Source organism: Camarhynchus parvulus, chromosome 5 (genome assembly GCF_901933205.1).
Source record: "Camarhynchus parvulus chromosome 5, STF_HiC, whole genome shotgun sequence".
NCBI classification, from domain to species: domain Eukaryota; kingdom Metazoa; phylum Chordata; class Aves; order Passeriformes; family Thraupidae; genus Camarhynchus; species Camarhynchus parvulus.
The window spans coordinates 44,936,631-44,948,589 of NC_044575.1; the positions used below are offsets into that span (position 1 = coordinate 44,936,631).

Below are 11,959 nucleotides of genomic sequence, written 5' to 3' on the forward strand. Positions count from 1 at the left end.
TCATCTATACTAACTTGAAATGTAGCATTGCATAGGACAGACACATTTTAGTACAATGTCTGGGTGAAATCTGTTTTCTAAGAAAATACCTGTAGCTTTTTTTTTTCACAATGGTATCAAACCACTCAAATAAGTATACCTCTTGAAAAATGTAGTATGAAATAATCAATACCTTCACTTTCCTTTCAGACACAGAAACAGAACCATAGAGACCAAAAAGAAACTTGACCAAAGACAATTTATAACACAACCTTGGATTTCTGACCTCAAAAACATACATGTGCCCTGTGCTGCCACGTCCAGATGGCCCTGTAGTTTGCTACACAGGGAATGTTTTTAAGAACAATGAAAATCATGCACATTATACCCATTATTTCATGCCATCTTTTGCCTTTTAAAACATTTATCCAAGAATTATAGAATGGTTTGGGTTGGAAGGGGCCTTACAGATGATCTCATTCCAACCCCATGGGCAGAGACACCTTCCACCAGATCAGGCTGCTCAAAGCTCCTTCCAACCTGGCCTCGAACACTTCCAGGGACGGGGCATCCAAGTCTCTGAGCAGCCTATTCCAATGCCTCACCACCCTCTCAGTAAAGAGCATAAAAAGTCCCTCTCCATCTTTCTTGCAAGCTCCCTTCAGGTACTGATGGAGCCTTCTCTTTTCCAGGCTGAACAACCCCAATTCTCTCAGCCTTTACTCAAAGGAGAGGTGTTCCAGCTCTCTGTAATAAATCTGGTGGCCATTCTCCAGACTACCTCCAAAAGGCTGATGTCCTTCCTGTGCTGGGGACTCCAGAGCTGGATGCAGCACTTCAGGTGGGGTCTCACCAGGGCAGAGTGGAGGGGCAGAATCCCCTTCCTTGCCTTGCTGGCCACACTGCTTTGGATGCAGCCCAGGATACAACTGCCTGGGCTGCCAGTGCATATTTCTGGCTCCTCATCCACTTGCTCTCATCACTGCTCTCACCCACAAACACCCCAAGTCCTTCCTGGCAGGGCTGCTCTGATCTGTTCATCCCCAGCCTGTGTTGATGCCCTGACCCAGGTGCAGCACCTTGCCATTTGTAAATCCCATGAGGTCCTTGCCCAGGTCCCTCTGGATGTCATCCCATCCTTCAGGAGCATTAACTGCACTGCTCAGCTTAGAGTTGTGAAACTTACTGAGTGTGCACTTGATCCTGCTGTCCATGTCACTGATAAAGAACACACCAGGTAGCAGTACAGACCCCTAGGGATATCACCTGCCACTGACACTGGCTCAACACCAAGTCAAATTTTGAAATAAGCTACTCAGTTATCTTTTCTCATCTTCTATGTAAAAAGTTGCAGACAGACTCAAGTGACTCTGAGACAGTTTGGATACAGAGAACAAGGTTCCATACCTTGCTATGTCCCCACGATACAAGGATTTGTAGGCCCAGTTTGCAGGGTCTGGTTTCTTGTCTATCCGGAAGGTGTCTGCTCTGGGCTCCTGGATATCATCAAGCCAAATAGAGTGACTGCTGGTAACACCTGATGCTTTCTTACCTAGACTGCAGACAAGGAGAAGGAGGCTATTCTAAGCATTTGTGCACATATTCAGCATTCACATAACCCAAAACACATTAAATTTCTGCAGTTCACAGTAATTTAACTTACTCAAAGTCATTGTACATGATCCACTCTTGCAAAGTCAGTCCACACTCTGAATAAAACAATTAGAAATACACTAATAGCACCATCCAATCAAAACACTGCAAGTCCTTGCACTTCCAAAAACTGAATTTATGATTATGAAAGGCAATAACCAGATTTAACCCATCAATTTAATCAATAGCTTGGCACACTATAATCCAAAACCAGCATACTACTACTTTCAAAATTTACTCTTGTCTTGGTAAGATGCTACAATCAAGAAAAATAAGATAATCTGTAAGAGGATTTACTAGCTGCAATTATACCCATGCATTTGATAAAAGTGTGTATCAAAGTGGTTTATGGATTACAGTTATACAAATGAACTTAAGGGGAAATTGCCAGCTGCCTCTGAACTCTAGATAACTGTGAATTTCCAGTCTGAATTCATGGGACAATTATGTCAGTTTTAGAGTTCTGAAAAGTTTTCTAAAATTTCACAACACTTTTCACATTCAGAGCAATTCTGTGGTTCAGGTTTCAAAACCAGTATTTTGAACATTCAATATTCTCTCAGCATCAACAATTTCTGGAAAGTAGTAAAGAAAGACATCATGAAAGAACTTCAATACTTTTATTGAGGCAAAGCACTGGCTGTCTGGCCCAACCTGGCAAACAGCTTACGAACCACACCCAGGCACCCTTCCAGCATGGATGAATGATGGGACTGAGCAGAATGGGTTCAGCACCCAAATAATTTTTACTGTCCTTCCTCACAGTCAAGGAAGCCTTAGCCACCACAAGCCAATACAAGTTCTCATAAAGGAGGAGGCACGTTGGGCTAGAGGCATCAGACAACATCTGCAGCACCTCTGCCATTCCTCCATAGGGAAACAATGTTACCTTGGCATAGACACATGCCACCAACCTGTGCTTTCAGCTCCTGATTAATCCCCCGTGAGAAAAATAGTAAACTGGGGGAAATTCAAAGACTACCTAGACTGCATCAATTGTAACAACAATTCCTTAATGTCACCAAACCCTCACTCTATACAGGAGTAGCTGCAGTGTGGTGAATTAGAGCCAGAGCTGCTGATGCCAAAGAAAACACAGGAACCAAGGAATCAGAGACAGGCAAAATGACTGCTCAAACTAGCAAACATGGTGACAACCCGGAGAAGGTGACTCATTACCAGCTGGATAGGACCATCTTGAAATGTTAAAAACCCAGCAGCCTGAGGAAAGCACAGCTAGGTATGCCAAACCTGGATACTTGCTGCATTCACAGAAAACTCTTTTGCTGCTCAAAGATCATGACAGTCACTACATGCCTATTTTCTTGCTGCACAAAAACATGACATCTCCACTAATTACACAGTATCTTAGAGCTCCTGGAATTAACAAAGAAAACTTGACAAAACAATTTCAATTGCTCAAATACTCATATAGAAATATTACAAGTAGAAAGTATGAAGCAAAATATATGGATATAAAAGAAGTATTAAATAATAAATTTTGTCTTAAAATGAAAAAAAAAGGAAATGTTAACTCTGTGAGGAGGAAGTTACATTACAAGGCAAACCCAGCCACATATTAATAATTAAGAATGTTTAATGCATTTGCTCTCCAAACCCTCACAAAATATCAGTGAAAGGAAACAAGATGCTTACAAAAACAGAACATAAGCCTCCACATGACTTCAAAAATTTATTTCATAACCACCATACCATGCCTTGCTCTGTACAACAGCACTTCACTGAATATTTTAGTCAATTCTTTTTATATGATTAAACGAGTGGTTCTAAATCTGTTTCCCTTGCTTTGAATCCATGTTTAGTCAAACAAAGTTTAGAAAAAGATGATCAACCAATGGTAAAAATTTCAGTTGAAGAGACAAGCACAAGAACACAATGGATTTACACCTTGCATAGTGTTAATATTTACATACTCTGCTGCTGCTTCCTTTTCACTACTTTTGCCACTTCCTTTGTCCTTGATGTGCTTAGTGTCTACCTCCGATTCACTGCTACTGGAATCCCCTTTGGTTTTCTTTTTTGTCTTCTTATTGTGGTGATGCTTTTTCTTTTTCTTTTTCCTTTTCTTACTTGTTCGTTTCAGACTCTCATCTGTATCACTGTCCTCTGACAACTCAGATCTGGAAGAAGTCCTGCTTGGAAAAAAGTATGTACATTTATATACGCCTATACAGCTAAGCAGTAAAACTGTTACAGACCACCATTGTAAGAAAGTTCAGAACATTTTATTCCTTACCTTTATTCTCCCTCTATTTTTTTGAGATGGTAGCAGTAATGTATATAGCAAAAGTGAGCTAAATCTGCATTAAATCACAACTACATTTTTCAGCTGCTGGAATTATTGACAGCCAGTTTTAATGTTCTAATTGTCAAGGCATTTTGATGTGTGATCTGTATAAATAGCCATCTGTTAACACTGCCAAATTAAAGAAGATGACCGAAATGATAAAATTTCCTAACTTTGCTAAACAACTTAGGTCATGTTAAAAGACTGAGAAATCTTTCTCTGTGCCCTGCAAAAGAAAAAAGTCTGATTTTCCCCCTTTTTTTATGACTTATATAAGAAGTATCAAATTCCAGATAAAAAATTCAAAGATTCCAGATTAAAAAAATCAAATGTACCAATCAAGAAACAATTTTTGATGACTACTGAACAAATGTTATCATATAACACAGTATAATGTAATAAATAACACTGTGTAGAACAGACAACTGAGTTATTGAGAGATCACACAAAGGACACATAGTTTTGGTAAAACACATGTATATTATCGTACATACCACAAAAACTCCGACACTTAATAATCAAATGATTAATGGAAGTCTTCTCTAACCCTTAATAAAAGCACAAGCTCTTTTAAAACTTTTTTTCTGCAGTCTTTCAATGAAAAAAAGGAGTGACAACTCTCATTATTCCTAATATGTCAATATAAGAAAATATTGTATTTCAGAAATAAGGCATCTCAAGCAACAGCCCTGACAGAATTTTTTTAGGGACACTAAAGAAAAAGAAATCAAAGAAGAACCATTAGCAGATCTTCAAAACAAACATGCACATTTCTGCAAACCAAACAAAGCAAACACTCTCAAAACCACCAACCAGGTTGGTGGAATTAGTTTTTACTGAGATGAAACCAATTCGTTTTTATTAAATCGAATTATTTTTAAAAAGTACCCAAGAAATAGACAAAAGAAGCCCCAAACAACAAACACCCAAACATTTTTCCGCCCGCTATTTTTTGACAATGTCCTTTTCAAAGATAAAATTAATATGGTGGGTTTACTATGTCATTCTATCTGATGGTAACTTGCAAAATCCTTAGCTTTATGACATTAAAGTCCTAGAAAGATTTGAAGAAACACAGCATAATATACGACTGATAAACAAAACATTGATTGCATTTCAAACACACAATGCATGTAAATGTAAGACGAAGTATGGAAAAAGATGTGCTGAGGTGTGTTTGTTATTATAAAGATATTCTCTATCATGACCACCAACAACAATCATTGTAGACAAGGGAGCTTGTATCAAATTAAATGAGACCAAGGTTTTGAACTTGACAACTACAACCTGACTGCATTCACTATTGAGTGCTAGTGACAGTGTAGATAAGCCAAGTATAGCACCCAGCCCAGTGAATGTATTAAAACCAGCTCTTCAGCAAACAGGGCTGCTTAAAGCTTACTTCTGCAAAAGGATATAATCACCCACTTCAGCTGACCAGCACACTCTACAGCCACACTCAACTTGATACATGTAGTATTTCATTAGTTCACATCAGCAACTGTTTTTCAAAAAGTAAAAAACTGTGAAAGGGCTGATTTCTCTGGTTTCCTCAGAGACAGCATAAAGATGATGCTTAATCTTTACATTATTTCAAGGGTCACTTTAGACATTCAAAAGCTAATGAAGAATGATGATTGCTCAGTTCCCTCTCCATTCCAAAATAACAATCATTTAAATGCAGCTCTGAGAAAAAGAAAATAGGAATGTAATTGCATACATACAATTTCTCATTATTTTAAGTTAAAAGACGTGGAAGCGTTATTCATTCTTTTACACATGACTCAGTTCAGGCATTTTAAAATACTGAACAAGAGAATGAGAAGCAGCTTCTAGCTTCTGAATTTGGTCTCATATAACAAAAGATAAGCAGGACAAAAGAAAGAGGCTATTTCAAAAGACATTGAAGTACACTCTACCTTATTAATGGTGATTTTTCAGGGATGAGATTGGCAACTTCTGTAGAGCGCTGGTGCAGTACTAGTGCATCTTCTGCAGAGAAGCTTGGGTTACTAAGCCAGTCTAACTCTGTAGGTAAAAAAAGTATGAGATCAATACAAATTAGCTTGCTATTCTTTTTTAAGGTGGGGTTAATCTAGTCAGCAGACAGAAAAATTCACAGTAAATGTCACTAAGCCATGTGCAATAATGGAGCCTATTGGAAAGCACTCAATGAAATTGCCATTTAGCTCAAACTGAAAGCAGATTCCATGTTTAATACACAGCTCTATACATAAGAAAAGAATCTATCCAACATTCATTTTTATGATTTAAAGGTTCTAATTTTATATATTTATAGACTGTATAAATTTGTTATATATGTATAAGATAATTTACTGTATCATAATATATTTACTACTATATATCAATTATACATTAATTTCTATATACAACACAGAATAGAAATAGTTACATATTTTAAAAATGAAATTTAAAAATTACAGAAAAGCATAATTAAACAAATGGTATAGTTAATGAATGTGATAAAGCTTATACAAACTAACAAAAGTGTACTTTACTGACTGTATGGAAAATATTCTTAACACAGTTTTATTGATAGTCACATCCACTACTGATAAGAATACTCAAGTGTTTTATATATGGCCAAAACATGGCACTGGATTCTCAGTTCTCTAACCACTGAAATATCATTAGACCTTTCAACAGTGTGAAAGAAAGCTATTTGATGCTAATTTGGATACACTAGTCAGCATTAAGTATTCTGCATCTAAGTCACCAGATAAGATTAGACATGGACAGAACGTGGAAGGGGAAACTTTTTGTCACAATTTTACTGATATTAAAAGTTTTATAATGACTTTCACAGGGTTTTCATACCTAGAATTCCTTTAAGCATGTGAGATTTCTTAGCTATTAAACAACAAAAATTATTTTGTGTAAATACAGAACTTAACAGCAGTCCCTCCAGTGTCACACTGACAGAGATAACATGAGGAACAAATCTGGTCTCCCCTGCCTCTCCTCCACGCTCTTTACAATCGTTTTTGCCTCAGTGTTCTTCCTGTCACACTCTTGTCTTTGTGCTCTTGACTACACTGACCTCTACTCCTTAAACAGCAAGAATTCATTGTCTGTCAAGCTATATACCTTTCCTCCTTTTAAAGTATTTCTTTCAGAAACAGAATTTTGGTATGAAAAGCTTTCTCCTGTCTCATGTCCCTGAGCTGCCATCTACAAAAGGATTTAAAGCAGAGTAGGCTGCAAAACAGTCTGTTAACCTAAGTTAAATACATCAAGAAATACACAAAATAAAGCAAAGCTACAGTTTGCTTCTCAGGAGTCCACCCCCATTATGAAAGGCCCCATGAGGAGTGATCATCTCGCTGGCTCTTGAACCTCACCTCTGTGCATGGGAGAATCCACAATTCACGGCACTGTCCAGACCAAAACACACTCCCCATGACCAGCCCAACCAATATGCTGCAGAACACCACCATGCATCATTTCCCAGCCTGTGCCTGTAGTTTGGTTCCACCTGAGCAGGTAAGATCAAACTGCATCTTTAATGCATTGAAGAATCACTCTGTGAGAACCAAGCCCTGTGGCACAGTCAATGCACCTCTGTGGCTACAGCAGGGAAGGTCAGAATTCTCCAAGTACAGTATCTTCTCAAGAATTTAACCAAACTGACCTAATACTCAGAAAGATATGAGCAATTTTTGCCATTATGCAACAAGCAAGTTCAAACTGCTTGTAAATAATCTCAAGTGTTCAGTTAGCTGGATGCAAGCATTTCAAACATCACAATGCATTCCAAACTATAAAACATTATCTCTTCACTTGTTAGGCTTTTTTCTTGTGGAATGTCTAAGAAGTTTATCATTTTTTGCAGAGCAGATATAAAAGACGCATTTTTCAATAATATGCATGTACTTGTTACAGGCTTATTAGCACAACAACAGAAGCAATCCAACGACATTCTCTTTATACCTTCTCAAGCAGAAAGAAAAATTAAGAATTTACAGTGCATGTCGACAGAGACAATTTTTAAGAGTTACATGAACTCTTTTGTTGCCTTTCAGGATCCTGAAAAGCTGCTTTCAGCAAAATTCACTGCATTGTCTGACCTACAGCATAGTTCAGATGCAAATAATGCTTACTAATGTCAGCAGGGTTACTTATCACCACTGCTCTCTTCATGGCTACAGATAAATTCACAATTTATCTTCCACCAAACATTAATTAAGCTTGACAACATAATTATATCGAAGCATATAGAAAACTGCTGCCGCTCAGCAATCGAGCAGCATAGGAAGCATAAGCACCGCTTCTGTTTCAGACAGCACCTCCACTTCAGAAATGGTTCAGTAAAGTTTTTAAAAGTATGAGACAGAGTGGTTGGCTGCATGAAAGATGACCAACATATATACATTATTACTTCAACTTTTACAGTAAAGCTATGAAGCAGTCCTAAATGTCTGCTAAAAGCACCTTAGTTTTACATAACATTAAAATCAAAATACTCTGGGATCTCTGTATTATGATGCACTTTGGCTTCACATCAGGTCTGAGCAGAGAACCATCTATCAGAGAGACAGATGCCTGTCAAGTTCTCAAGTTCTCACAAGCTGAATGTGTGAAATTTGATATACACTGCCATAAATGTGATTCTGAGTTAATATTTAATTTTTACAACTCACATTAAAATGTCGTTGTCAACAACAAAGTACAATATTTATTAAAACATAAACCAAACAAATTATGTTCCAGGTTTGTCAATAATTCTCACACAAAAAGCTTCCAGTATACCAAAATGTAAGTCATAAGCAGTGCTAACAACTGAAATCTGGATCCAAAAGTCAGTCTTACACCTTTTCCTGTATTATCTGATCTTCCAGACAGTGGAAGGCGGCCTGAAGCGACATAGGCTACTGTAACAAATATAAAGGCTAAATTCCTAAAGTTTTAAAATATAACCAAAGTTTCATTACCAGAGAATTGTACTGTACCTCTGCCTCACAGAGCAGCTCCTCTATTCCTACAAACTACAGTTCGGGATCTTATTCTGTCCACTACTCCCTACACCAAATGTCATTGCCAGAAAGGATCCTGAATACAGCTAGAACACCTCTGTACAGGCAGAGTGAGTATCAACCACTGCTATGCCGTCACGGGTAAAGCAGAACTGGCTAGAACAGGAAACTAATGCACCATACTAACTGGATCAAACACACAAGAAATGGAGCCTAGGGAAATAATTCCTCGGTTTCCCTTTGCTGTGGTGTCCAGGGAATGGGAAGATTTAAGGGTGGTAGAACCCGGCAAGCAAAAGGAAGGATTAGTTCAAATCCTCTTCAGTAGAATTAATAAACGTAGTACCTACTTCACCAGAAAGTAAACCAGAACACCAGAAACACTTTCTGGCATTACACCAGAAAGTGTTATTTACTTTAATATTATTATTTATTTTATTAAAAGTATTACTCGCTAGACATCAACTACAACAGTCAATGTGATACAATGAATCATAATCTCACTTGTAATCTTCCAAAAAAGTAGTTTCCAACTATAATTCGGTTTAATAAGCAAGGAATTTAAAAAACGCTTTTCAAGATATCCATAGCTAGTGGGGAAAAAAGAAAAAAAAAAAAAAAGAAAATAACAAAACCAACGACAAACCCAAAGCCCCCGTGCCGCGTTCCGCAGCCTCTGGGGGCGATGGGCCCGGGCCCGGCGGCGGCACCGCCGCCGCCGCCGCTACACGGCGGGGCAAAACACGGCCGGAGCGGGGCTGGCGGCGTGTGCCGAGGGCCGCTGGAGAGCTGTTAAGGGAAAGACGGTTCTCCCAGGACTTTACCTCTCGTGGAGCCCTCGGAGCTGCCGGCGGGGGGCTCCCCTGGCTGGGCGGCCCCGGCGAAGGCCGGGAACAGCGCCATGTCCCGGCCGCCGCCGCCCCCCGCCTACCCTGCCGGCGGCAAGATGGCGCCGCGGCGCCGAGCGCGCTGGGAGCGGTAGTTCTTCCGCCCGGCCCCAAGATGGCGGCTGGGGGAAGGAGGGTTCGGCGCTGGGGTCACTGCTGACTGGCGGGCGGGCGGGCGGCTTTCTGTGGGATTCCGTGTATGGTGCGCCCTCCGCCGCCGCACTGCGGGACTGGAGCAGGGAAGTGCTGCGGAAAGAGGCGGGGGACAGTTTCCAGAGGCAGCCCGTCCTTCCCACCGCCCTCACCCCTCATGACGCTCCCCAGGACAGAAGGCCCGAGCGATGTCTCGGGAGCCGGGAATGCTCGGCTGTGTTAAGGATGGTGCTGGGAGAGGCCAGGCGGCCTTCGCTGGTAATCGGTGCATGCCCGGAGAGCCGGCCAGCCTGGCAGCCTGTCCCGGCACGGGAACAAATTACCCCCTGCAGCCGGGCCTCCTGACCCCGCAGCCACCCTGCGTGTTTGATAGCATCCATGAGCCTGCCTTTCATAAGGAACTGGAAAAATAATTTTTTATGCTTTCCACTTTGTGCTTTCTTGGACAGGATGTTCCGCTTCTTAATTATGTATTGTCCAAAACAGTATTTCCTTTTTTTCCTCCAGCCAATGTCTGATTCTTGTATTGTGAGGAAAAAATAAGCACCCTATTCACTTTTTCTGCAAAATTTTATACCCTATTAATATACTTCAGTATTCTTCTTCAACTGAAACATTTGCCTATTTGCTTTGTACGCCAAAGCCATTCCATAATAGTCTCCTTGTTGAATTGCTTTAGTTCTTCTAATTCCTGCAAATACTGTTGCATGACCAGAATTTCATGCAATAATTGAAGTGTACAGTGAGTTTAGGGATTATATGGAATTATGATGACTGGTTTGTTTTGTGCTCCTTTTCCAATGCCTTCTGATCATTCTGTTTGGCTTTTGTCTTCTCCTGAGCTCCAGAATCTGTCAAGAGACCATTTGTGATTGGCAAAAGATAACAGGGAGCTACTGTGTGTAGATGATAGGATTAGGTGCCCTATACACACTGCTTCACATCTACCAAACTGATTTTTTGGTCACGTTATAATTAATCTTTTAAAAACTTCCGTGACCTTTCTCAGTCAGATTTCCAGTTGATTGCTGTGAATACCTTTGCACCATCTGCACACTTTGCCAACTCTACAGTCACTGCATTTGCAGCCCTTTTTTAGATGTTGATGACTTCATCCTTTAGAAAACTCTAAAACTATTTCTAATCCTTGTTTCCTACCTTATTATTAGTTCATAAAATACTATTAATCAACAGGAGATAAGTATGAAAGTACAGAGAGAAGAAGATTTAGAACACAGCAGTGACCATGGACACTGACAGTCTGGAAATCACCAAATGAGTGGGCCCTGATTTGGAAAGTTCGGCTTGAAGTGTATGCTCCCCTCCTGATGTGGAGCCAAGTTTTTGTTCAGGTATGTTATCATCTATGAACTTCTGTAGTAAAACATTAGAATGTAGAAAATGTAGTATGTAATATATGGAAATATGTATCCACTTAGAACTCATACAGAAGATAACAAAGACATCTAAAAGAAGCACATTACCAATTTTGAAGAGAGAATTACAAAATAATTACCTTGCCACATGCAAATTTTAGCCTTTATCCTGAGAACAGAAAACACACGTAATTTTGCAACCTGCAATTGTCCTTCAGTCTGCCTGGCATAATTTCTCCAGGTAGTTTTAGAACTCATGATCAGTATAAACCAAATTTAAAAGAGGGTTAGAGGGTTACAGGTTTTTGCATTACTGCAAATCAGATGAGAACAGATTGGAACTCAGAGCAGGATTTTGAGTGGGAGCAAAACTCCAATATGCATGCAGTTCACACTGGGAGACTGACCTACTGCAAAAGTTGAACCAGAACTCTTCTGTTAATGGAAATATTTCTTATAATCATATTTGGATAGTTTCTGAAATCTGAAATGTGTTTATTCTGCATACTTCAGCAATGGGAAAACTACCACCTATCTACAGAAGAATAATTATTTCCCTCTTCTCTTATGAGGGAGAATCGAAGCCCTTTCAAGCTTTTGATGCTCTAA

General features: G+C 39.6%; 1 protein-coding gene across 1 annotated transcript in view; it reads right to left on the minus strand.

Annotated features, from left to right (window-relative positions):
- Positions 1–9,886, minus strand: part of NRDE2 (NRDE-2, necessary for RNA interference, domain containing) — a 28,454-nt gene extending 18,568 nt beyond the window's left edge. Inside the window, exons 1-4 of the mRNA XM_030948874.1 lie at positions 9,759–9,886; positions 5,860–5,968; positions 3,567–3,785; positions 1,387–1,536 (exon numbers count right to left, since the gene is read on the minus strand). Of these exons, the coding sequence (XP_030804734.1) occupies positions 1,387–1,536; positions 3,567–3,785; positions 5,860–5,968; positions 9,759–9,837 (557 nt within the window). The 5' untranslated portion in view covers positions 9,838–9,886. The remainder of the gene's footprint in view (positions 1–1,386; positions 1,537–3,566; positions 3,786–5,859; positions 5,969–9,758) is intronic.
- Between the last annotated feature and the right edge of the window lie 2,073 nt (positions 9,887–11,959).